We start from the raw sequence: 27654 nt of genomic DNA on the forward strand, positions 1-27654 counted from the left end.
TTTGGTTTTACATATTTTTAATGATTTCTCGTGTTTTTCTTTTCTGTAGTTTCACATTTATATCCATTTATATATCAATAGTATTTACTTTTCTACGCAAATAGCTGTTTTGTTTCGCACGGGGTTGTTTATTTCTTCTTTTGTTTAAATTATATTAAAGAATTGTATTTTTATTTTGCAAAAAAATAATGAGTCCTCCTTTTAAGCGACGTAATTATATTGGTTTTGATTATCCTTATCGCGTTCCATGTAGTCTCTATCGATAAGAGATTCAATTCGTTTTTTCAAATCGGCAGGCTAAATTTAAAAACAAAAAACAATATAAAAATTAAAATCAACTCAAGATGAATTTGATTAAATATTAATACCTTTACGGGGAAAGTCAACTGATTAAATAGTTCTCCTATCAATAGATTATGACTCAATGTTTTTCGCATTTTCATTATCCTAACTATAGCGGCATCTATTTGATACTGTCGATCTTGGAACACACGTTCCTCTGTGGCTTTCTGTTCTTCCGCCTAAAAACATTTAAAAAAAATAACAAAAGTATTATTAAGCAGATAAAAACAAGACTAAATAAATTATTTCTCTCTTACCGTCTCTTTCATTTGAATTTGGTTTATTTTAATCCTAAAGAGCTTATTTGTGAACTCGTTATTAAATTGGAACTGATCCTTGTCTTCAACTTCCCTGCTACGAGGGATTTTTGTCAGAACTCGGGCCTTGCCACAGGCAAGAGATTGCAGCGTCCTTCGTAATTCTCCGTCCTAAAAGAGAATTTTTTTTAGTCTAAATCAACACAAAACAGATTCCAAGTCTTAACTCACTTCAATATTACATGCTGCTTTAACTTCCTCAAAACTAAGAATATTCTTGTCGTTAAACAACAACAACACAAGTGCTTGAAAGAGAGAAACGAGAAGATCTTTTGGCCCCTAAAATTGTAATAAAATAAAAAAGCTATTACAATCTAGCAAATTCAATTTAGAATTCGACCTTACATGATCAAATTGAGCTTTAAGAACACAATGTCCAAGAGTCGGTTGCCATTGTAATTTCCTACCACTATGTTTGGCCAAATAGAATTTATTGAATACTTGTTGTGGCTTCACAAGCTGTGGTGGCATAGTTACTTCAGTAAGTGGATAAGTTGGCCAATAACCCATTGTTAGGATATTAACGGTCAAATCTATATTTGTGAATTCTCGGTCTAAATTCACGGCATATTGCTTGAATGCGATATTAATGTCACGACTAAGTTCCATATCTTTGAACATTCCTTCGAGTTTTGATGTAAAACCACCACCACATTCTTGTTTAAGCTTAGACAGCATACTCTTTTCGGCATCCACTGAGGCTGATTTACCCACAATAAGTCGTTTCGCCAGGTCCTAGATAAAAGAATGAATTATTTTAGTTAGTAAATCTTAAGCTTAATAATATGCGTGTTTAATTGGGAACACGATTGCTAAGAATAAACAGAATAATCGATCGCGAACTTAGACGAAACAGGGTTTGACTTTCCTAAAGATCTATATAGCATGTATCGATAGAAAAAAAAAATACTGAAAGCTCACAACGCAGCTATTCAAACAACAGACCAAACTGAGAAAGTCAACGTGTAATTTGTTTATTTATTAAAAAATAAACTCATTATAAATATAACTAATTCTATAACTTAACTCTAAGATATAATTTGTTTATTTATTAAAAAATAAACTCATTATAAATACAACTAATTCTATAACTTAACTCTAAGATATATAAGGGCCATTTGCTGAAACGAAACTTAAATAATTTATGTTGAACATAAACTATTATTCTCTCCTTTTTCTTCTGCGTAAACTGTCATATTAGGATTTATGTTGAACTTAAATGCTTAAGTTTCGAGTCCGCAAACGGCTCTAAGAGGCAGCTGAATTGCACCAAAGAGAATGAGGTTTAGCGGAGTGGGTTGAAAAGTGAGTCTTTTAAAGCAGACTTGTCAAAATAGCATGAATTGTTTGTTTTACGTTGCATACACGCACCGTACTCTTCAGAAAATTACTTGTTCAAATACTAAAATCAAAAAGACAGTAAAATTTAACGAACTCTTCAAGCAGTAGTAGTCAACTGGGCTACTGCATTGCGATTCCTAAGAGAATTGTAATTTAACTTTTTTAAAATGGGTGAATTGCAGGGGCTGTTATTGTTGGTTTTAAACAATTAATTTTAGAAATCCTTCTGGAGGGTCTCCAAAAGTCATTACACACCAATTTTGAATTGAATCAACACATCAATTTTGCTGACAGACAGAAAAACAAACTGATTGACTGACAAACAGGCTGACTTATGGGACCCACTTTTTGCGCATTCTGAATCAATTTAAAGTCTCTTTTGATTGCTAACTCTTTTTCGAATTCTTTTACGAATCGCAAGTAAAATAAATGCTTATTCAACAAAGTATGATCAACGCTAAGCTTTAGATTGAGAGATCTATTCAGTTCCAATGATTTATCGTTAGTTTTATAACACCCCACCTAAATTTTATAAAAAGATGCGAAAATCGAGTTCGTCACAAATTGCATCATTTTTTTCTGTCTAATCTCTTTGGAAATCAACAACTTTCAGATTTCCTTGAAACTTGTAATGTAAGTAAGTAAATATTTTAATTATAATTTACAATAAATAAATATTTTTTGTTAATCATACCTTTTTATAAAACGCTTCAAATACATCTTTTCCATGAATGAATCTGAACAACACCATGATTTTATCAAGAATCTGTTCTAATTCTTCCTCTGTGGCTTCCTTGTTGCCCGCTCTCAATTTCATATCCACATATTTTGCTTGAAAACAAAAAAAAAAAAACATCAGTAACTTAATTGTTTTTAGAAAATAGTAAATCATTTTTGTATTCTATACCAATCAATTCAGCTGGTTTGTTGGCTCGTTGATTTATAAAGAACTCAAATGCTTCTCGCAATGAGTTTGTATATTTTTCATTGTGTTCGAAGCATGTTCGCACTATAACATCCATTTTGTCTTTGAAATCAAGTAAATCTTGCACCATACTCTTGTCCTTTTCGGGATCAATAACAATGGTACGTCCTTTTTTCTACAAAAACAAACAAAAAAAAATTTTAATTTACATGAAAAAGATTTTAATTTGAAACAAACCTTTATATAACCATTGAAATTACCACATAACTCTGTGGTACCATTTTTGACGCGACTCAATAAACTGTAGAGCAGTGTCAATTCGATCAGTCTATTTTCCTCTAATAACGTGTCTAAACCTTTTTGTAAAATCTGCGTTAGGTGTTCAGCTAGAAGCTCTTTTTCTACTGTATATATAAGTGGATATCTAAAATAAAAAAAAAAGTTATTGTCATTGATTCATTGAATTGAGTTTGTTTTATCATTTACTTTGTACTCGAATCCAAGTAGTGTAACAATCGTTCATTCTCTTCGGCAAGGCGCTTATCAACGTGTTGCAAATATTCAGGCACTTCCAATTCCTGCATTTTACGTTGGCCTTCAGCTTGATAAAGTTGCTTTGTTGCAATCAAAAATTTGTCCTCGAAAGCGCTTGAGTATATTTGTAAATCACAAAGCATTCGAACGAGACTCTTGAGCAATGCACGATCTACGGCATCGCCGTTTCGTTCTTTTTCAATTAGCAGAAGTAGACCCTCAACAGTACGTTTCTGAACTAAACTGTTGAGTGCAATATGAGTACGAAAGAGATCCAGTCCCATGTCCCTAAAATAAAAATATTTAAAGATTAAGTTGTTTTTTAGGAGAAAACAAAAAATTTTACCATATAGAATGAACAGTCGGATTTTGTAAAACATAAGTGCGGTCGAGGTACAAAAAAATACTACGCATCATGATCATTTGGTGACAGAACGATTGCCACCAACCGTTGATTTTATTTAGAAAAACCTTAAGAAATTAAAATAAATTTCAGAATTTTAAAGACTCTTGGAATATACAATTACCAATAGATAACTTACCAATTTATCCATACTTTCACCAGTGAATGAATCAACATTCTTTTTAACATGACTTTCAGTTAATGCAGTCAATTTGGCATAAAGTTGTGCATCCATTTTATGGCTGCACATATTTTCCACAGCCTGATAGAGTTCTTCGAGGGAGTATTGAATTGGTTTCGATAACTGAATTGCAATAACGGCCTCTTGTAGTTTTTCACATGTTTTTTCTGAATAATTTTCTGGTAGTGTCGGTTTCACTAGAAAAAAAAAAAAAAAAATTAAAATTTGAGCACGAAAAAAATTTTAATTACATTTCTGGGGCGATATGCGGTTTAAATAATAGCCCCTTCTATAATAAGTATATTAGCACCAGAAAAACAAGCTTTCATTGATGTTTTTATTTTTAAGGAATATTCGTTGATTAATCTCTGTCCGATAAAAATTGGCAGTACAGGGAAGTAAAGCTCATCAATTCACCCTCGAGTCCGATTTCGGACGTAACATCAACTACAAAAATGTAATCTTTAGTTCAGCGTTTGGGCACACTTTCCACTCTGACAAGACAATTCCTTTTGTCATCTTCTATTTCTTGAAGAAAATTTTGTGAAGATAATTTATTTACAAATCGCAATTTCTTTTTTTTTTTAATATTTACTAATAAAAATGTGCAAGTGTTTTCATTTTCAATATTTCTATACAAATCATAATCAAAATAATATACAATTTAATTTTATTTGTTTATTTTTTAACAAAAGAAACTCTCACACACAAAATATTTTTTTGCTGATTCGCTTGTTCTTTCTCTCTGAGAGTGAAAGGGTTCACCACGAATAAACAATTATAATTAAAGGAAGACATGGAAAGATAGTTGATAAATTGTACAAAAGTTACGTGCTGGACACGTTAAGGGGAGGTGGTAGTAATATTTAATTTGAGCTTCTTAATACTTTTAATTTTGATGAATTTTATTGATGTATGCAGAAGTTACACCTGTTTAAACATTGCAAGGTCAAGAAAAAATAGCATAAGTTCCGATTTATTTTTTTCTCTTTTCTATAAAAAACCAAAGTTTTAGTTTTTCAAAATAGCTTTACTCCTTAGATTGATTCAATCTCAATCCAAAATAGTATTAAAACAAATAAAATGTTTAGTCTTAGTAAGAAACAAACACAAAACAAATGGTCGTACTAAAACAACGACCAAAATTGTCGCTTTTTATCCAAAAAATTACAATTGCTCAAATTTAGAAATTCTAAGATCAAATATTTTAAGCCTTGTTTATTAATTAAATAATAAAATTTATTTCATTCAATTATCTTAAAAAATGCGAAAGTTATCTATCAATTTACATATAAACGTTAAGCCGTTTATGTGGTGCTTCAAATTATGACCGATTTTTGTCTGCTGTCACGAAATTTGCATTAAAATAATTTTCTGCTGATACAGCAGAACTCAATTGCATTTCAGAATATTTATCACTTACATTCGAGAAGTAAATATGTATTTCAAATAGTTTAAGGAAGGAACTTGTCACTTCACTATCAATACATGACGGAAACTCATTTGCCTGGCACATTTTCCAACTACATAGTGACAAAGTTGTAATTTTTTATATTTTATATATCAAACAAAAAGATTTTTATAACAAATTAGTCAGGAAATTCGTGGAAAATTAAAAAAAAAAACTGAAAATTCATTGTCAATACATTTTTTTATGATCCCAAATCTTGACAATTGTCGCAGATTTCCCGACATTTCTACAAAATTGTCAATTATTTCATTTTGTCAAGTGGTCATTTATAAAATTGTCACCTGTCGCATTTGTCAATGTCTATGGAGTACTGCCTGATGGTAAAAAGATACGGCCGACATAAATCGTCGCCTTAGTATTGAAGTGCTATTTTAACATTTTTGGGAAATCGCATTTAAATGTTCGGAAGATTATTGCGAAAGAACTAACTGCTGGCATTTTTTGATTTTTTAGTATGATATACATGGTGTCCCAAAGGTAATGGATCAAACAAAATATGCTGATAGACCATCTTAAGGGATCTCAGAATTTGGTAACTTGTTTATCCCAAAACCTTACGGTTCTCGATTAAATGCAGTTTTTGTGAAGTTTCGGAAAATCCCTACTTTGCAACAGTATTTTGCTTCCTCCGTCCATAATTAATTTTTATTTTTTACAATTCTTTCACTAGAACATTGCCTAATAATAGTATACAATTAATTGATATATTTCATACGCTTTTTTGCTGCAAATTAATTAACAGTTTCAAGTTTTATAAAAATTCAATTTCTTACTTTTATTTCAGAGCAACACGCCGAACAAAATTTTTATGGTTTGACACTGGTTTATTATTTTTAAAATTTGTCCTGTTATTGCAGTTTTCAAAAAAAGTATAGAAGTTTATAAAGTTGAAGTTGTATTGAAAAATATTACAATTTGAACTCAACAAAACATTGATTTTCAGAGCAAAAAAAAACAACAAGGTCAATATTTTTGAAAATTTTTCTTAGTTTTTAAATTAAAGTTACTGGCGCAAAGGAGAATGGGCAAGTTTGAATGGAACGTGGACGTTACGCGGCCATGAATGAATTTGTTAGTTTTTGATGTAATTAAGGTTTACATATATTGTGCAGAAGTTTAATCCTTGTGACGTACTTCAAAAACGGATAAAATGCATTTTTGCATTTAACACTTTATATAGATTGTCTCATTGTTATAACTTAATCGTGTATTTTAAGTGCAAAATATGGTACTCTGTCATTTTCCCTGATTCTGAAGACCTTTATCTTGAATATTCAACCACTAGAACCCAAACTATAAGCATTTTAAAACAACAATTTCAAGCCTATTTTGAGAGTTTCGTTGTTCAATTTTTTGTTAGTTTGAACTGTTTGAAAACTTTCGAACAAAATCTTGAAATGGTTGTCTAAAAAATCTTATATTATGAGTTCTTTTGGTCGGATTTTCAAGATTTATGTCTTCAGACTCAGGGAAAATGACAGAGCATCATATTTTATGTTTCAAATAAAAATATAAATCAATTTGTCCTTCATACATTGAACAATGCATTTACAATACTAATACTGCATTATCTTGCATTCTTAATGCAATACAGTAAAACGTCCATAGTAAAAGTTTTTCCTATGTTATAATTCTTTCATTTGATACCAATTTCATTAATGGCCGCTCAACGTCCAAAATGCCCATTCTCCTTTAAAACGATTAATTAAAACGCTAAAGCCATTACTAAATCGTTTAAAATTTGTCGCTACTGATTTTAAGTAAAAAGGCGTATGAACCAACAAAATTGTGAGATCCTAACTAAATAAAATGCACGACTGGGTCGCACGAACTTGCTCTTAGAGTTAAAGTTGCTTAAATTTTTAAGACTTTTTATATAGAAATTTATCTGAAATCAAATTACCCTCCAAAGCAAGTATGCAGTTTTGATTGATATATTAAGATGCATTTTAAGGAAAAAAAAATGTTCAAAATCGTTAGAGCCGTTTTTTAAAAAACTAATTTTTTATAAATAATTTTTTAGAAAAAAAGTTTTAAAATTAAATTGGTATGCCATTGTGTAGAAATTACTAATCAACATCTAAAAACAAAATTTCAAAAAAAATTTAATGTCCCGTTTTCGAAAACTTGATTTTTCAAATTTTTTTTAAATCCAAAAATTATTTTTTTTAATTTTATTTTTGGCTTATATTAAAATTATATAAATGCTTCTTCACAAAGAGTTTCGTTTCGAATAAGCAGTTTCGGAAATAATCGGATTTAAAAAAAAACCGTTTATCGCAGGTACCGTTAATAATGATTTTCAAAAAAAAAATTTTATTAGAAGTTAGACCTTGTCTTTAAAATTACATTTGAATTTTTTAAACAAAATCGTTGGAGCCGTTTTTGAGCAATTTCAATTTTACTAAAATCGATATATGACAAGTACCGTTATTTTTGGTCCAAAAAAATGAATTCCAAAAATCCCTCTGGAGAGTCGTCAAATAACGCTACATATCAAGTTTGACATCAATCAGTCTATCCGTTTAGGCTGACAGACTGACAGACAGACGGACTTCCGGGACCCACTTTTTTGGCATTCTCTACCATCGTAATGTCATGGAAAAATGCTATCTCAACTTTATTTTTTGTACGAATGCATAACTTGATATATAGTACCTATATCGCAAGTAAATCGGTGATTGTTAAAACAACATAAGTGACAAATTTTTTGAAACCACTTTTATAACTGTTTTGCATTGCTTATGGGTAGAGCTAGCGTTGAGAGCAAAACCAACATGATTTGATATTTGAATCATATAAAATTTCGAGGTTAAAATACGCATTTAGTGCTAAAACAATATATCTCTTCTGCCAATTTTGAAATTGAGTGTTAAAACACCTTAAGTACTTCATATTAATTTATTTTTTTACATTCAACGCTGGAAAAACGAAGTAAGTAAACTGTTGTTTCTTACAGTTTTTCGATGATTTAGTGTCAGTCAGTTGTTCGCAGTCATTCCAATGGAATTGCATCTTTCAAAATGTTCATGTTAATAAATTAAATTGGTACCAAATGAAAAAAACTATATCTTAGGAAGAAGTTTTACTATGAATTTTTCTCTGCATTTAGATTAAGAATGTAAGATATTGCAATATTAGTATTGGTAATGCATCTTGCAATGTGTGAAGGATATATTGAATTTAATTTTTATTTTGAATATAAAATATGATGCTCTGTTATTTTCCCTGAGCCATTAACTTCAACATTTTGTTCTAGAGTTTTCAAGCTATTAATACCAGCAAAGAATTGAAAATGCAAACTAAAAAAAAAAATCGTAAATCTTGTCTTAAAGGCTTCTAGTTTGGGTCAAAAAATAAAAAATTCATTGCTGGCCCTGGAACGTCCACTTTCGCCTATTTGTTTAATGTTCTTGTTTTTTAAGGTATGTATTAATAAAATTGCTGAATTATGATGGTCTTTTATTCATTTCCATTAAATTTCCTAATACTTTGGATGTAAAATGAGTGTCAAAACAACATTATTTCCAAGTAATTAAGTGGTTTTGACTCCCAACAAAACGTTGGGTGTTAAAACAACATATAAAAAATTGTTAAATCTTCTTTGATAAAGATATTTTTTTAAAACTTTTAGTTTCAACTCCCAACAATGCCTCTAAACCGAATTTAAAGCTAAAATTTTCAATGCGGCCGCGTCGTCAAAAATACAGAGAAAGTGTTACTTATGTTGTTTTAACAATCACCGATCAGGGCCGTCTTTAACTATCCTGGGGCCCTTGGGCACAGAAGAATTTGGGGCCCTTTTGGAAAGTAAAATAAGTACAATGGTTGGCTTAAGCGCAATGGTTATGGTTAACCCTCTGTAGGCACACCTCTTTTTTGTGACGTGACAGGCACACGGGTGCGAATTTGGTTCATACTTTTTCATGTCGCTACAACTTTTTTCGGTCTCAATATTTAATAGAGAATCATACATGAAATTTATGTAGAATTTTCCGAGGAATTCGAATATTGTTTTCACAATTCCGAAAAAAAATATTTTTACCCTAATAAAGAGACATTTTTGTGACCACTTTTTTGAAAAATCGTAGTTTTTTTTTATTTTTGTCTTGCCTAGTTCGCACCCGTGTGGCGACAGAGGGTTAAAAGGGGTGCCAATATATCGGTTCATATAAAGTACCTAGTGTCTTTATTATTGACAGGGGGTGCCAATAATACGTGCATTGAGGCATCAATCCTTGCCACTGCCAATAATTGTACTTTTTATACTGCCAATAATTATACCCTGTATCCGTTATAAGTTTCAGTTTGAAGAATTGGAAAAAAAGAGCTCAAACGGATTAATAGATTTGCTAAAAACTCGGTACAGATGATCTCTACGTAATTTTCAAGAGCCGTTTTTTTTTTTATTTTTTTGTGTTTTTATTTTAATGTCTCTTTTTCAACTGATATCTCCAATATAAAGTTTTCGAGATATTGCAATTTTCTCAAAAACGGATAAAAATTTTGCTTTGAAAAAAAAACATGTAATGCTGCAAATAAGTGCACTTTTGAAAGAAAAAACATATTTTTTGGACCGTTATTAACGGTACCTACTTGCCATAGAACCGATTTCTTAATGTAAACGACACAACCGATTTTAATGAAAATTTCTACATAAAAAGGTTTATCCTGATATTAAAATTAAGAAAACTTTTAAATTCTTTAAATACGAGAGCAATTCGCAATGCAAATTAAAAAATGCTTGGGGGTGCCAACCATTGTACCATGGCGTTTTCCATTGAACCAAAACATTGATGTACTGTCGGCGTCGACGAGCCGGCAATAGTTTTTTCTCAAACGTTTTCCAACGAAAAAAGTATTGATGTTTTTTTTGGCGACGAATGGAATGAGAATTCGTTGTTTTTATTAATAAATAATCTTAATCTTTTTCTTGTTTTTTTTGAAAATATTATTGTCTTATTTTTTTTTTTGAAAATTGAATTTGGGTTTGGTGGTTTGGATTTAAAATTTGTCCGCATACAACGCCACATAATTTGTTTTCTTTTTGAAAACATATATTTTCCGTGTGGGAAAAAATTTATTTGATTGTTTGGTTGCAATATAAAAACTAAAATTTTTTGGTAGATGGTCTGCCCGACAAAAATGTTTTGAAAATATAATATTCGTTCCTTCGGGGCCCCCCTGAGAATGGGGGCCCTGGGCACGGGCCCCGTGTGCCCTTATGGTAAAGACGGCATTGTCACCGATTCAAGTAAAAAGGCACGTACGCAGAGAAATATGGCTTATGTGCCCTTTGTGCTTGGTAACATGATAGAAAATGGATATGTGCCCTTTTTCATTTGCGGTTTTCGGCTATTTCAAATTGAAAATGTGAATTTTTATTTCACCCAAAAATAAAGTGCTGTTTTTCGTTTTCAAATATGCTTCAAACTCATTATTTGATTTTTAGCTCATACGCTCTTTTTGCTTACTACGGCAGTATTGCTATGTAAGGACCGTCTTGTTTGAAGAAAACTTGTACCAGTCTTATGAGAACCTAAATTACATACTTTAAGTTTGTTTTTGACTTATTATAATTTTCCAGTCAAACAAATAAGTTTACTTGGTGAAAACTCATTCTCAAGCTTAGGGGTAGTTTTGCAACACTGACTTTTGTTAAATAGTTGGAACAAAAATGAAAACCTAATAAATAATAAAATCGGGATCAAATCGGCTAAGATGGTTTGCGAATGTAACGTTTAAATGTTTTATAGAACTTCCTTGTAAAAAAATTCGCCATGATTTATAAAATCATTTCAAAATTTACAAACAGCCTTGGAATATAATAATTCTAACAACTTAACTGTCCAATGAGTCCCATATGACTCAAAATATATGTTTTGTCACAAGCCTACAGAGTCATATGTATCATATATGACTCATATACATATTTTACTAAAAACAACTTCACTGTCCCCATAAAATCTGATTAAAAAACCTCTCTACGTTCAATATTATTTTGTTTATTTGAAGGATTCTTCACTCCACGTCCCATGAGTCCTATTTGACTCATAGAATATTTTCTGTATCGTGTTTCTAGAGTCCATGAGTCATATATGTATGATTCATAAAGACGTGTTTCCAAAAACGTGTTTGCTATATGAAAATATGGCTATAGAACATAATTTATTCATGAATGTGTAGGAAAAGAAGAAATACTTTCCCAAACTGCAAAAAAAATTGGAAAAATGTTTGAGCAAAAAAAAGTTTTTTCATAAAAAAATCTTTGATTTTTTTGAAGATTTTTTTGGGAGAAGTTATATGTAAACCTATGGAAGAATATTTTTTTAACTACGATTCACAATTATTGTATAGGTAGGTACATAATAAGAAAATTAAAACACCATTAATAGTACAGCGACTGAAAAAACAAATCTAGTCAAAATTGTAGAGGCATCAAATTTGAATGCAGGGTAATTAAAAGAGGCTTGATAATGTGTTTTGTCTTGTACGGCTTTCCACACGCCAGCCTTTTTGAAAAATACGTTTTGATCAATACCTCGAAAACGACTCATCTTACAGAAAATTTGCAAGGACGTTTTTGACATTAAATTATATTATCTTTCTTTAAATTCACAATTTTCCCATAGAATGAATACTTTTTTAATTAGAGAGCCAAACAACTAATACGTGCTTTTAATTTTTATTTTTTACTCCCCAAGGCTGTTGAAAGGGGTAAGAAGTAAGGGAACATACACAATTTCCAAACAATTTTTTTTTCTTTTTTGTTTATTATTTTTTATCTCAATGTGTACATTTTTGCACTTTTTTAGAGAATCCGTATAAAAATAATAATCATAAGTAAATGAGACCAAACAAATATAAGCAGCTTCTATAAGAACCTCAAAAATTGAGCAACATAAACCAAAAAGATGTGTTTTATTTGTGAAAAACTGATTTCCATGACCATTTGACCCTTATAAGTTATAACTTTTTTAGCCTATACGGTATCAATGTCAGTTTTTCACATTTTCATTACAAAAATAAGCATTACTATTTACAAATAATGCAATTAGAGTTGGTTTCTTACCTGAGTAATTGGTAAATATTGTTTTAAAAAGGGTTTAGTGTTATGCTCCTATATGATTCATTGGACTTGTGGCGATGAAAATCAAATATCATACGTCCATGAATCATATAGGAGCATAACTGGTTGAACAGAATGGAAATTCGCTTGTGGCAAGGAAAAACACGGTGGTACAAGATGTCAAATAAAATCGCTAAAAATGTAGAAAAGAAGAACAGAATATGTGGCGCACTAAAATGCCAATTGCCTTAAAAAAAAAATAATTGTAACTAAGCAACCACATTAGAAACGTCAAAAGTCATTGCGCTTGTAGCTTGAAGTAAAAGTCGACTCGACTTGTACCACAGCGAATTTCCTTGCCACAGCCACAGCTACGTATTCTGGCACCAATATACTAATTTCATACTTTTTAACTTTGACAGCGACACAAGCCACAGCTACATCATTCTGGTCTACCAGTAAAACTAAATCCTTTTTTAAACAATATTTACCAATTACTCAGGTAAGAAACCAATTCTAATTACATTATTTGTAAATACACTTAGGAGCAAAAAAATGGAATCAAACTGGGTTTTGTAAAAACGGTAATTGATCAGGATGTAGTTGACACACATGAATGTTAATGGTACCATTGAAAAGCTTGAAATAAAAGCTTTAAGTAAATGAACTTAAAAATCTGTTCACTTTATAAAGATCCAATCAACATAAATGAATCATGTTAGGAAAAAAGACTGAAATTGAAACAGAGTGTACCTCCTCTGGAAAATTTAACATTAAAAAAATGAAGTGCAATTTATTGACAGATAACGCTAATACTATCGTAAGGAAAAAAAGACTGCAATTTGAAACAGACAGTATCTGGAAAATTAACTTTAAAAAAAAATTAAGTGCAATTTATTGGAAGATAGCGCTAATACTATCGTATGCATTTTTATATTTTCCCCAACAATTCAAAGAAATTCAAGCTTTAAAATGAGACCATGAGACTTTAAAGAAAAAATATTTTACCATTGGAATTTTTGTTTTTAATATAAGAATTTATTTGATTCCGTTTTTTTGCTCCTAAGTGTAGTAATGCTTATTTTTGAAAAAAAAGTACTGGACGTAGAGATGATTTTGAAGGAGTTTGTATGGGGACAGTAAATTCTATTTTATGAAAATATGTGTATGTATCATAAATGACTCATTGGACTCTGGTGGCAAGGGAAAAAATAAATTATATGAATCCAATGTGCTTCATGGGACTTATAGAGTTGTTGATGAGAATAATGATGGACGTATAAGGTTTTATAATGAGTTTCTATGGGGACAGTTAAGTTGCTAATATAATTTCTGTCACTAAAAAATATATTTTTGATAATATTTTTATCTCAGAAAACCTTGAAAAATAAATCATTACTTTAACAAAAAGTATTTAGAAAAATTTCCATCGAACCCCTTTTCGATTACTTGTTTACTGAACCATTAAATTTATATTAATTTTATACTCACATTTAAAGTTTTTTATAACAATTTTCTTAACATCTCCCGGCTTCGACAAATTATTCATCGATGTCTTATTTAAAAAGGACGATCTATTCTCAGCCACCTGAGCATTGTTGAGCATTGAGAAATTTGGACGTCGTTCGCCATTGGCCGAACCAAATGGAACTTGCTGTTGTGAATTGCTCATGTTGTTGTTCGCCGAGTTATTTTGTCGCACGAAAAATTTGTTATTGCTGCTGCTGTCGTCGGAGGAGGTGAGTTTGCTTTGTTTAAGGTTTTCTGTGTCCTCGACTGTTTCCATTTGTTTGTATTTTTTCGAAGCGCTCATAGTAATTTCCCCCCGATTGCTTTTGTTGGCTTTTTGGGGAAATTGTGTGCTCCTGTGCCTACAACTCTTTTTCTCGTGTCTTTTCTTTTTAACTTAGCAAAGAATTAATTTTTTTTTTATTTGCATGCAGCACAGCTGCAAGATATAGTAAAATGAAATGCAAAAAAATAATATATTTATTTTTTAATTTATTGTAATTTAATGTTTGTTTAAATGTTAAAAATGTGTGTGAAGTAATTATTTTGTTTTCGATGTAATAATCTTTTTTGGCTTTGGTCAAACTGAGGGTTCTTTTTGCAGTCTGTTTTATTATTTTTTTTTCTTTTCATTTTTTTTTTGCAAAACGAGCGTTTTGTATGAATGAAATGGGTAAATGAAAGTGAAGAATTTTGATACTCACTTAATATTTAATAGAAGAAATTGTAAATAATTACATTAAGTAATATCTAATCTATTGATTTAGTAAATAATTGGCTGATAATGAATTATTTTTGAGGATAAAAACAAGAAATATGAGAAGAAATTTCTTAAACAAAAACACACGACCTTTGTATATATAATCTATAGTACTATCATGAGGGGAGATTTTTTAGTTTGTTCGCTACCTGTGTGGTTTTGCGAGGGCGCTTCAGTCGATTGTGCAGACTTTACAATATGGACTTTTTGTATGAAAGAGAAGGTTATATTAATTTCTTCTGACAATAATAATGAAAGTAAGGAGATCAGATATACATTTCTGTTTGAAATTTGACAGAAGAGAAAAAAAGGAGGAGAAGTTGAAGTAAATAGATTATATTTTTTCGTTTTCTTCATTCTTTACTGATGGAATGAGAGAATGAGAAATTACTATGCATGTGTGCTATGTTTATTATAGATTTAAGACAGTATTAGTCACTTAGGTTTTGATGGATGAAAATTGTGAATTCCACGTTGCAACGTTTCAATTTTTCTGTGTTGAAATTTTAATACAGGGTGAACCTGTTGGTCTGCCACGTTGAATAAAAATTATAAAATGATATTTTTAATAACGAAGAAAAAATAACAAAAATAATAAAAAATTATTAAAATTATTTTTATTTTAAGTGGAGTGATTATATAATCAATTCAAAATAAGTTCAAGTATATTTTTAATGCAAGTAAAAGCATGTTGAAAATTATGAACAGCAGTTAAACATAAATTAACCAAAAAAGTACTTCTTATATTAATACTGATTTCCTAAAAAAAAATAATTTTTGACAAAGCACACGGAAAATAAAAAACATTTATGAGTCTACAAAACAACATAAAATTCATTCACACACGGAAAAAGATTTTTCTCTTTTTTGTTTTTTTTTTCTTCGACACTGACGTTTGGCTTAAAAGCCCAATAGTTGACTAAGTAGATGAAAATAATAATCTAGTACCACCAACTTCATATTCAACTTCTAGCGCAGAAGATTATATTGTAGTACTAGATCCAGATATACAGGGTGCCTTTATCTTACTGTTTTTTTTTTATTTTGTTTTTACTTTGACATCATTTTATTAAATAAAAATACAAAAAAAAATTAGAATTTGAGAATTGGGAATTGGGAAATGCTCTTCAATAACATAATATATTAATGAAATGATGCCAAATTAAAAAAAGTAACTCAAGTAAATAAAAGTATTCTTTTCCACATCACCCAGAGAGGTAGAATACTAGATGCGTTTTTTTTATCGAGGTTTCCCCAGTAGGCCTATTCCTCGTTTTAACTACTTTATAGTAATAAATAAACAAATAAATAAATAAATAAATAAAATTAAGTAAATAAGGTAGTAAATAAATAATTTTTGAAAATTCATATATATATATTTTTGTTTTAGAGATAAAAAAGACAAATTTAATTATTTTAAAATATTTACAACATGCATTACAAAGATAAATAATTTAATAAAACTCCACGTTCAAAAAAAATATAAATTACATATATTTCTATTATATTATAAAATTTACATCACATTATAGATACATGTCAATATTAAATACTATTCTTAAAAGTAAGTTTATAGATATTTTTTTTTCTTGTCCGCGATCAATTGTTTGTTGGCGTTTTTCACTGAAAAAATTACAAGCCCGGTTAGTATAAATTTTAAGACTGTCTCCTTGTGTGCTGGTGTATTTTCGTCCGGTTTGCAGCCCGGTAAACTCATGTGCACTTCTTTCATTATGTCTGACGAAAAACTGCGTACGATGTTGCTCATAGTTTGTTTTTTTGAAAATTCTGCTTCGAACCTTGATTGTACTCTCCTAACAGTTTCTTCAAAAACTATTGAAGGAACTGTTAGTTTTCCACTCTTCGAAGTACTGGTGATAGTCTCAAACGCTCTAAATCCGATCAACACTGTATTAATTCTTTCTACGTCCGACACTTCAATCATAAACCGAGTGCAAACCTCGCAGCTCTTGAGCTTATCTTTCAATTTATATGCTGCAAATCCTGCGTAATAAGCAGCAGCTGCATTCTGCAGTTTCTCCGCAACAGTCGAATCTGCATTTTCTTTTTCTCCCCCCTCAGCTGGCGAAGCTGGTTTTTTTTCTTCTCCCCCCTCAGCTGGCGAAGCTGGATTTTCTTCTTCTCCCCCCTCAGCTGGCGAAGCTGGATTTTCTTCTTCTCCCCCCTCAGCTGGCGAAGCTGGATTTTCTTCTTCTTCCGCAGCAGCCAAAGCAGCATCCTCTTCTTCTTCCGCAGCAGTCAAAGGCATTTTTTTGCAATAATTGTGATCCCGCCTTATTACCTTTTTCAATTTTTCTATGTTGATGTGACCACCGTCCGTGTGGCCAACATCCACATTGTCCACCACATACTTTAATTTTTTTCTAAAAAGCTTTTCTGCCACTTGCTCTTTTAACGAATACTCTTCATTGAGTTTTTCTAGTTCTATGTCGTTTTGCTCTTCAAATTCAGCTGCCTTTAGTAAGGGTTCGGCTGCAGCATCTTTATACCCCGAATGTTCCGCTGAACATAAATGCTGGAAGATTATTTGTTTCAGGTTTCTGATGAGTCTCCAGGCTGATGGGTTTTGTTCATAAGACCCTCTATTATTCCGCAACATGGAGAAGACATTTTCGGCAGCATCCGTATTTAGGTGGCTTAATAAGAAGTAACTTTGCTCTTCACTCTTATGATGATTCCACATCATTTCTATGCCTAGCAAAGTTTGCTTTAATCCTCTAAAGCAAGGTGGAATAAATTTTGTACCCACCAATGTCCAAGTGGATATCCATTTTCTGGCATTAATTATATTGCTTAAAATTTCGTTGGAATCCGATAATGCCTTGTTGTTTGGATTTCTCGAATAAAGATGACCACTGTTTAGATTGTCGAAGAGATTGTTCATTCTTTGGAGGAAATTGGCCGTATCTCTCGCAACTTTCTTCTCTGCTTCGGATTGGAAGCAGCCTGAAGTGATGGCATAGTTAATGCCAGAGGCAACATTAGCGCTAAAAACCTGTGTGGCTAATCTTACGCTTAATTTTTGGAAACTTGCTGGGTTTATATGGGCGTCCGTCAGCTTGTGGAAAACTCTAAATGTTCCTTTTACGTCTTCTCTATACAACTTTGTAATGATCTTCCAATCAACAATGTCTTCTCCATAGCATATTTGATGTTTGAGCAGGTTGTTTCGGACGCTTTTAAACATATGCGGATAATCATACAGCAGAAAGATCTTCTTGTTACCTATTTCCACCCAGGGTTTCTCCTCTAGGGTATTAGTTCCATTCAACAATCTATACGCCTTTAGATTGTTACCTCCCTGGTCGCAACTTGTTGCCACAATGTTGAGATCGCATTTCATGATACCTGTTATTATCCCTTTTATCATTTCGCATAACATATCTCCTTTTGGTGATCCGATGAAATATGCTATTGTTTGTTTCCAATTTTTATTCAAACCTCTTAATGTAAAAACCATGGCCTTGGAGGCTATTTTGTCTTCTCTTCCACCATACTCTCCAAAATCATTAAATCCGTATATGATGTCATCTTTTATGTTGTACTCGAGCTCAGGTTTGATGGCCATTTCATCAAAGAGGAGTACACATTTTTTATCCATGTCCGTCATTTCTTTTGATTTTTTCGAAAGCATATCGGTTATGCTTTCGTTAAGTCCGGTTTTAAGTCGAATTTCCGAATGCCATCGGTAAACGCTACTTACCGATGGCAGCTTGAATCCCGCGCTCAGCATAAAAGTATAACACGCTGGGGACTTATAAAAAAGATTTAAAAATAAATCTTTTTGTTTAGGTGCCCAGGGTGCATGACTTTTATGGAAAAGCTGTGCTTTAATAAAAGTCTTCAGTTGCGGGCTGAAGTTTTTCATATGCTGTTCTAAATCTTCACCTAACTTATACTCGCGACTTCTTTTTATTTTTATTGGGGTGCGAAAAATCTTTCGTGGAGGCGGACGTTTAATAATTTTTTTGGGCTCTACTTTGGGACGAGGAGGTGGGGATGGGAACTGTTCCTGAGTTATGGGGACAGAAGGGGAAACATATGGTAGCGAAACACGGGGCCTAACATATGTTTGGGCGGAAGTACTTGCTAAATTGTCCGATGAAGATGGGCTAGACGGAATGGCTGGTGTCGAGGGCGATTGGTCAGATGGTGGTAGTTCTGGTGTAGTTGGTGCTGGTTGTTTTCTTGTTCGTGGTGGTCGAGGGGCTTTGGCAGTTGTTTTCGAAGCCAATTTTTTGAGCCTCCATTCATCCATTAATCGACTGCACGATTTGTCATTCACAAGTTCTGTACAATTACAGACGAGCGATATTGGCAAAGCATCATCGACAAGACATTTTCGCCCAGATCTGTGTCTTATGTCCTTAGCATAGAAATGCTTGTGACACATATATGATTTTATAGGCCAATTCGGTAAGTTGGTACAACTTCCATGCCTAATCCAAAGTGACCTCCTTTCATCTGGTGGTGGGAAAAGAAAGAAGGAATCTCCACCTCGTGGCTGTTTTTTTCCTTCACACCCCGCGTAAGAGCAATGCACCATATTGAAAAAAAATTATTTATTTAAGGGAAAACCCGAATGAGTAAGAAGTTGAAAAAATAACGTTTGTGACTACGCGACGTGAAACTGAACCAGATTTTATAATGTTGTTTTAAATAAAAATATAAATATTGAATATATATTTATTCGAAATTATATATTCAAGAATTTTAAAAATAAATAAATGTTTATGAAAAAACAATATATTAAAATAATTATCAATATAATAATAATATATATAATAAAAATGAATAATGAATATAAATATAAAGAAATAAATTAATATGAATATGTATCAATATAATAAAAGAGCAAAAAAGTAGGCAAGCGAACGAATAAATATGAATATTAAGCAATGAATGAATATGAATATATAGCAATCAAAAAATTGTAGTAAGAATAACGAAAAAGCAATAAAATAAATAAGTAAAAAGTTAAAAATTAAAAAAGAGAAAAAAGAGTAGTCGAGAAAAAACTACAAATAAGTTTTAATGCACAAAAAATAAAAAGCAAATACTGAAAGCAAGCAAGATAAAAAAATAAAAATAAATAAAAAGCAAATACTAAGAGCAAGCAAGATAAAAAAATAAAAATAAATAAAAAGCAAATACTAAGAGCAAGCAAGATAAAAAGAAATAAAAATAAAATAAATAATATCCAAGAGTAAGCAATAAAATAAATTATAAAGATACCAATAGTATTACCAATAGGTTTAAATAAGTTTTAATGCACAAAAAATAAAAAGCAAATACTGAAAGCAAGCAAGATAAAAAATAAATTAAATAAAAAGCAAATACTAAGAGCAAGCAAGATAAAAAGAAATAAAAATAAAATAAATAAGATCCAGACCAATAAAAAGAAGTAATAGGTTTAAATAAAAATCAAATAATAAAAGCAAATAAATCAAAAAGTGAAAATAGAGCAATGAAAAAAATTTGTTCTGTAAAGAACTGGAACACCCTTTATATCAAAATTACCGAAGTCCGTAAACTCACTTAATAATTATCAAAAAAGGTTTGTATTATTAATTAGTTTTAAGAAAAACTATTTGGAAAACACAGGCACTGATTTTACTTTGAACACAATCAAAATATCAAGAATAAAAAATCAAGATTACGACCGCACTCAATAAAATCACAGATTTTCTGATTTTAAATCATTCAAATATCTACTCCTGAAATCAAATACGCGCCAAAAATCTATTTAATACAATAATATACTCCTTCTTAATATACTCAAGCAATTCAACGCAAAGTACCGTTAAATTCTCCTTAAAGCACATCAGCTGTGTTGACATATATTTTTTTTCATTTCCTTAAAGGTCGTTCATATTGCACAAAAAATCACCCTCACAAATACCCCTCCTACTACCTAAATAAAAAATATATACCTATCTCATTTCGTCGGCAGTTGTCTTCTTTTCTGTTATTTACTCATTTTTTCCCATATTTTTCCCCTCCCTGCAAATCTGCAAACGTCATATTTTAGTTCGTTCGCTCGCTTACTTTTTTGGTGGCGCTGTTTTTCTTCATGATAGTACTATAGATTATATATACAAAGGTCGTGTGCTTTGTATATATAATCTATAGTACTATCATGAAGAAAAACAGCGCCACCAAAAAAGTAAGCGAGCGAACGAACTAAAATATGACGTTTGCAGATTTGCAGGGAGGGGAAAAATATGGGAAAAAATGAGTAAATAACAGAAAAGAAGACAACTGCCGACGAAATGAGATAGGTATATATTTTTTATTTAGGTAGTAGGAGGGGTATTTGTGAGGGTGATTTTTTGTGCAATATGAACGACCTTTAAGGAAATGAAAAAAAATATATGTCAACACAGCTGATGTGCTTTAAGGAGAATTTAACGGTACTTTGCGTTGAATTGCTTGAGTATATTAAGAAGGAGTATATTATTGTATTAAATAGATTTTTGGCGCGTATTTGATTTCAGGAGTAGATATTTGAATGATTTAAAATCAGAAAATCTGTGATTTTATTGAGTGCGGTCGTAATCTTGATTTTTTATTCTTGATATTTTGATTGTGTTCAAAGTAAAATCAGTGCCTGTGTTTTCCAAATAGTTTTTCTTAAAACTAATTAATAATACAAACCTTTTTTGATAATTATTAAGTGAGTTTACGGACTTCGGTAATTTTGATATAAAGGGTGTTCCAGTTCTTTACAGAACAAATTTTTTTCATTGCTCTATTTTCACTTTTTGATTTATTTGCTTTTATTATTTGATTTTTATTTAAACCTATTACTTCTTTTTATTGGTCTGGATCTTATTTATTTTATTTTTATTTCTTTTTATCTTGCTTGCTCTTAGTATTTGCTTTTTATTTAATTTATTTTTTATCTTGCTTGCTTTCAGTATTTGCTTTTTATTTTTTGTGCATTAAAACTTATTTAAACCTATTGGTAATACTATTGGTATCTTTATAATTTATTTTATTGCTTACTCTTGGATATTATTTATTTTATTTTTATTTCTTTTTATCTTGCTTGCTCTTAGTATTTGCTTTTTATTTATTTTTATTTTTTTATCTTGCTTGCTCTTAGTATTTGCTTTTTATTTATTTTTATTTTTTTATCTTGCTTGCTTTCAGTATTTGCTTTTTATTTTTTGTGCATTAAAACTTATTTGTAGTTTTTTCTCGACTACTCTTTTTTCTCTTTTTTAATTTTTAACTTTTTACTTATTTATTTTATTGCTTTTTCGTTATTCTTACTACAATTTTTTGATTGCTATATATTCATATTCATTCATTGCTTAATATTCATATTTATTCGTTCGCTTGCCTACTTTTTTGCTCTTTTATTATATTGATACATATTCATATTAATTTATTTCTTTATATTTATATTCATTATTCATTTTTATTATATATATTATTATTATATTGATAATTATTTTAATATATTGTTTTTTCATAAACATTTATTTATTTTTAAAATTCTTGAATATATAATTTCGAATAAATATATATTCAATATTTATATTTTTATTTAAAACAACATTATAAAATCTGGTTCAGTTTCACGTCGCGTAGTCACAAACGTTATTTTTTCAACTTCTTACTCATTCGGGTTTTCCCTTAAATAAATAATTTTTTTTCAATATGGTGCATTGCTCTTACGCGGGGTGTGAAGGAAAAAAACAGCCACGAGGTGGAGATTCCTTCTTTCTTTTCCCACCACCAGATGAAAGGAGGTCACTTTGGATTAGGCATGGAAGTTGTACCAACTTACCGAATTGGCCTATAAAATCATATATGTGTCACAAGCATTTCTATGCTAAGGACATAAGACACAGATCTGGGCGAAAATGTCTTGTCGATGATGCTTTGCCAATATCGCTCGTCTGTAATTGTACAGAACTTGTGAATGACAAATCGTGCAGTCGATTAATGGATGAATGGAGGCTCAAAAAATTGGCTTCGAAAACAACTGCCAAAGCCCCTCGACCACCACGAACAAGAAAACAACCAGCACCAACTACACCAGAACTACCACCATCTGACCAATCGCCCTCGACACCAGCCATTCCGTCTAGCCCATCTTCATCGGACAATTTAGCAAGTACTTCCGCCCAAACATATGTTAGGCCCCGTGTTTCGCTACCATATGTTTCCCCTTCTGTCCCCATAACTCAGGAACAGTTCCCATCCCCACCTCCTCGTCCCAAAGTAGAGCCCAAAAAAATTATTAAACGTCCGCCTCCACGAAAGATTTTTCGCACCCCAATAAAAATAAAAAGAAGTCGCGAGTATAAGTTAGGTGAAGATTTAGAACAGCATATGAAAAACTTCAGCCCGCAACTGAAGACTTTTATTAAAGCACAGCTTTTCCATAAAAGTCATGCACCCTGGGCACCTAAACAAAAAGATTTATTTTTAAATCTTTTTTATAAGTCCCCAGCGTGTTATACTTTTATGCTGAGCGCGGGATTCAAGCTGCCATCGGTAAGTAGCGTTTACCGATGGCATTCGGAAATTCGACTTAAAACCGGACTTAACGAAAGCATAACCGATATGCTTTCGAAAAAATCAAAAGAAATGACGGACATGGATAAAAAATGTGTACTCCTCTTTGATGAAATGGCCATCAAACCTGAGCTCGAGTACAACATAAAAGATGACATCATATACGGATTTAATGATTTTGGAGAGTATGGTGGAAGAGAAGACAAAATAGCCTCCAAGGCCATGGTTTTTACATTAAGAGGTTTGAATAAAAATTGGAAACAAACAATAGCATATTTCATCGGATCACCAAAAGGAGATATGTTATGCGAAATGATAAAAGGGATAATAACAGGTATCATGAAATGCGATCTCAACATTGTGGCAACAAGTTGCGACCAGGGAGGTAACAATCTAAAGGCGTATAGATTGTTGAATGGAACTAATACCCTAGAGGAGAAACCCTGGGTGGAAATAGGTAACAAGAAGATCTTTCTGCTGTATGATTATCCGCATATGTTTAAAAGCGTCCGAAACAACCTGCTCAAACATCAAATATGCTATGGAGAAGACATTGTTGATTGGAAGATCATTACAAAGTTGTATAGAGAAGACGTAAAAGGAACATTTAGAGTTTTCCACAAGCTGACGGACGCCCATATAAACCCAGCAAGTTTCCAAAAATTAAGCGTAAGATTAGCCACACAGGTTTTTAGCGCTAATGTTGCCTCTGGCATTAACTATGCCATCACTTCAGGCTGCTTCCAATCCGAAGCAGAGAAGAAAGTTGCGAGAGATACGGCCAATTTCCTCCAAAGAATGAACAATCTCTTCGACAATCTAAACAGTGGTCATCTTTATTCGAGAAATCCAAACAACAAGGCATTATCGGATTCCAACGAAATTTTAAGCAATATAATTAATGCCAGAAAATGGATATCCACTTGGACATTGGTGGGTACAAAATTTATTCCACCTTGCTTTAGAGGATTAAAGCAAACTTTGCTAGGCATAGAAATGATGTGGAATCATCATAAGAGTGAAGAGCAAAGTTACTTCTTATTAAGCCACCTAAATACGGATGCTGCCGAAAATGTCTTCTCCATGTTGCGGAATAATAGAGGGTCTTATGAACAAAACCCATCAGCCTGGAGACTCATCAGAAACCTGAAACAAATAATCTTCCAGCATTTATGTTCAGCGGAACATTCGGGGTATAAAGATGCTGCAGCCGAACCCTTACTAAAGGCAGCTGAATTTGAAGAGCAAAACGACATAGAACTAGAAAAACTCAATGAAGAGTATTCGTTAAAAGAGCAAGTGGCAGAAAAGCTTTTTAGAAAAAAATTAAAGTATGTGGTGGACAATGTGGATGTTGGCCACACGGACGGTGGTCACATCAACATAGAAAAATTGAAAAAGGTAATAAGGCGGGATCACAATTATTGCAAAAAAATGCCTTTGACTGCTGCGGAAGAAGAAGAGGATGCTGCTTTGGCTGCTGCGGAAGAAGAAGAAAATCCAGCTTCGCCAGCTGAGGGGGGAGAAGAAGAAAATCCAGCTTCGCCAGCTGAGGGGGGAGAAGAAGAAAATCCAGCTTCGCCAGCTGAGGGGGGAGAAGAAAAAAAACCAGCTTCGCCAGCTGAGGGGGGAGAAAAAGAAAATGCAGATTCGACTGTTGCGGAGAAACTGCAGAATGCAGCTGCTGCTTATTACGCAGGATTTGCAGCATATAAATTGAAAGATAAGCTCAAGAGCTGCGAGGTTTGCACTCGGTTTATGATTGAAGTGTCGGACGTAGAAAGAATTAATACAGTGTTGATCGGATTTAGAGCGTTTGAGACTATCACCAGTACTTCGAAGAGTGGAAAACTAACAGTTCCTTCAATAGTTTTTGAAGAAACTGTTAGGAGAGTACAATCAAGGTTCGAAGCAGAATTTTCAAAAAAACAAACTATGAGCAACATCGTACGCAGTTTTTCGTCAGACATAATGAAAGAAGTGCACATGAGTTTACCGGGCTGCAAACCGGACGAAAATACACCAGCACACAAGGAGACAGTCTTAAAATTTATACTAACCGGGCTTGTAATTTTTTCAGTGAAAAACGCCAACAAACAATTGATCGCGGACAAGAAAAAAAAATATCTATAAACTTACTTTTAAGAATAGTATTTAATATTGACATGTATCTATAATGTGATGTAAATTTTATAATATAATAGAAATATATGTAATTTATATTTTTTTTGAACGTGGAGTTTTATTAAATTATTTATCTTTGTAATGCATGTTGTAAATATTTTAAAATAATTAAATTTGTCTTTTTTATCTCTAAAACAAAAATATATATATATGAATTTTCAAAAATTATTTATTTACTACCTTATTTACTTAATTTTATTTATTTATTTATTTATTTGTTTATTTATTACTATAAAGTAGTTAAAACGAGGAATAGGCCTACTGGGGAAACCTCGATAAAAAAAACGCATCTAGTATTCTACCTCTCTGGGTGATGTGGAAAAGAATACTTTTATTTACTTGAGTTACTTTTTTTAATTTGGCATCATTTCATTAATATATTATGTTATTGAAGAGCATTTCCCAATTCCCAATTCTCAAATTCTAATTTTTTTTTGTATTTTTATTTAATAAAATGATGTCAAAGTAAAAACAAAATAAAAAAAAAACAGTAAGATAAAGGCACCCTGTATATCTGGATCTAGTACTACAATATAATCTTCTGCGCTAGAAGTTGAATATGAAGTTGGTGGTACTAGATTATTATTTTCATCTACTTAGTCAACTATTGGGCTTTTAAGCCAAACGTCAGTGTCGAAGAAAAAAAAAACAAAAAAGAGAAAAATCTTTTTCCGTGTGTGAATGAATTTTATGTTGTTTTGTAGACTCATAAATGTTTTTTATTTTCCGTGTGCTTTGTCAAAAATTATTTTTTTTTAGGAAATCAGTATTAATATAAGAAGTACTTTTTTGGTTAATTTATGTTTAACTGCTGTTCATAATTTTCAACATGCTTTTACTTGCATTAAAAATATACTTGAACTTATTTTGAATTGATTATATAATCACTCCACTTAAAATAAAAATAATTTTAATAATTTTTTATTATTTTTGTTATTTTTTCTTCGTTATTAAAAATATCATTTTATAATTTTTATTCAACGTGGCAGACCAACAGGTTCACCCTGTATTAAAATTTCAACACAGAAAAATTGAAACGTTGCAACGTGGAATTCACAATTTTCATCCATCAAAACCTAAGTGACTAATACTGTCTTAAATCTATAATAAACATAGCACACATGCATAGTAATTTCTCATTCTCTCATTCCATCAGTAAAGAATGAAGAAAACGAAAAAATATAATCTATTTACTTCAACTTCTCCTCCTTTTTTTCTCTTCTGTCAAATTTCAAACAGAAATGTATATCTGATCTCCTTACTTTCATTATTATTGTCAGAAGAAATTAATATAACCTTCTCTTTCATACAAAAAGTCCATATTGTAAAGTCTGCACAATCGACTGAAGCGCCCTCGCAAAACCACACAGGTAGCGAACAAACTAAAAAATCTCCCCTCATGATAGTACTATAGATTATATATACAAAGCACACGACTACCATTTAGAGGGTGCTTGCTTAGGGCTTGTTCAACAATACAGATTTATGGCAGCGCGTTGAACTGTCAAAATTAGCCAAAGTGATGCCAAAATTAATGAAAGAGATAAAGAATGAACGAATTCAGAGGTGTATTATGAATTTTCAACAATACAACCGCTGTATGGTGTTTTTTGGACAAAATCGCTAGGTCTTGTGAGAAATTTAAAAATACTTAAAAGATTATAACAAAAAACAAAAGATAGAAAACAATGAATGAATATCAATTTAATAGAGTTTTCACACAAATGAAGTTTTCGACAAAAATGTTTAAAAAACTCATAGAGAGTTCACACTGATTATTTGGAAGTTGTCGTTCAAACTCATGGTATATAAAGATATACCTTGATCATTAGAAAAAAGTCTGTATGGAGAACTGTCAGATGAAATAAAAAAAGATGGTTTCCTAAGTTTTTGACAGCTGACCTATTGAAATTGTTGTTGTAAGAAATTTTTCTTGGAAATTGATTGTTGTTGCTTTTGACTTTGAAAAATTAAACTCCATTTTGTAAAATGGCAACTCTAATGATCATACCTTGTCTTTTTATACCATGGTTCAAACTAGTACGTAGAATGTTATGCTGACTTT

At 31.4% G+C, this 27654-nt stretch overlaps 1 protein-coding gene across 3 annotated transcripts; it reads right to left on the bottom strand.

The window, feature by feature from the left end:
- Positions 1–27125, bottom strand: LOC129920143 (cullin-4A). 3 transcript variants are annotated; one of them, XM_056001377.1, is made up of 14 exons: positions 27027–27125; positions 14797–14942; positions 14075–14480; positions 4002–4240; positions 3806–3930; positions 3412–3747; positions 3163–3349; positions 2908–3100; positions 2695–2831; positions 1005–1394; positions 831–938; positions 600–770; positions 369–521; positions 1–297 (listed from the first exon to the last, which is right to left on the bottom strand). In XM_056001377.1, the coding sequence occupies exons 3-14, from the start codon at positions 14394–14396 to the stop codon at positions 202–204; spliced, it is 2457 nt and encodes an 818-aa protein (XP_055857352.1). In that variant the 5' UTR covers positions 14397–14480; positions 14797–14942; positions 27027–27125; the 3' UTR covers positions 1–201. The 3 variants fall into 3 exon arrangements, with proteins under 3 accessions (XP_055857352.1, XP_055857343.1, XP_055857336.1); XM_056001368.1 differs by having other exon boundaries at positions 14075–14488; XM_056001361.1 differs by having other exon boundaries at positions 14075–14531.
- Between the last annotated feature and the right edge of the window lie 529 nt (positions 27126–27654).

Source organism: Episyrphus balteatus, chromosome 1 (assembly GCF_945859705.1).
Source record: "Episyrphus balteatus chromosome 1, idEpiBalt1.1, whole genome shotgun sequence".
Classification (NCBI taxonomy): domain Eukaryota; kingdom Metazoa; phylum Arthropoda; class Insecta; order Diptera; family Syrphidae; genus Episyrphus; species Episyrphus balteatus.

What these genes read in the sequence shown, in the direction of transcription:
- LOC129920143 (XM_056001377.1), bottom strand. Translation starts at nt 14,396, where the DNA reads ATGAGCGCTTCGAAAAAATACAAACAAATGGAAACAGTCGAGGACACA. An exon ending in CCGACTGTTCATTCTATATG is followed by an intron (nt 3,748 to 3,805) that starts GTAAAATTTTTT and finishes TTTTTATTTTAG; the next exon opens with GGACATGGGACTGGATCTCT. An exon ending in TACTTGGATTCGAGTACAAA is followed by an intron (nt 3,350 to 3,411) that starts GTAAATGATAAA and finishes TTTTTATTTTAG; the next exon opens with ATATCCACTTATATATACAG.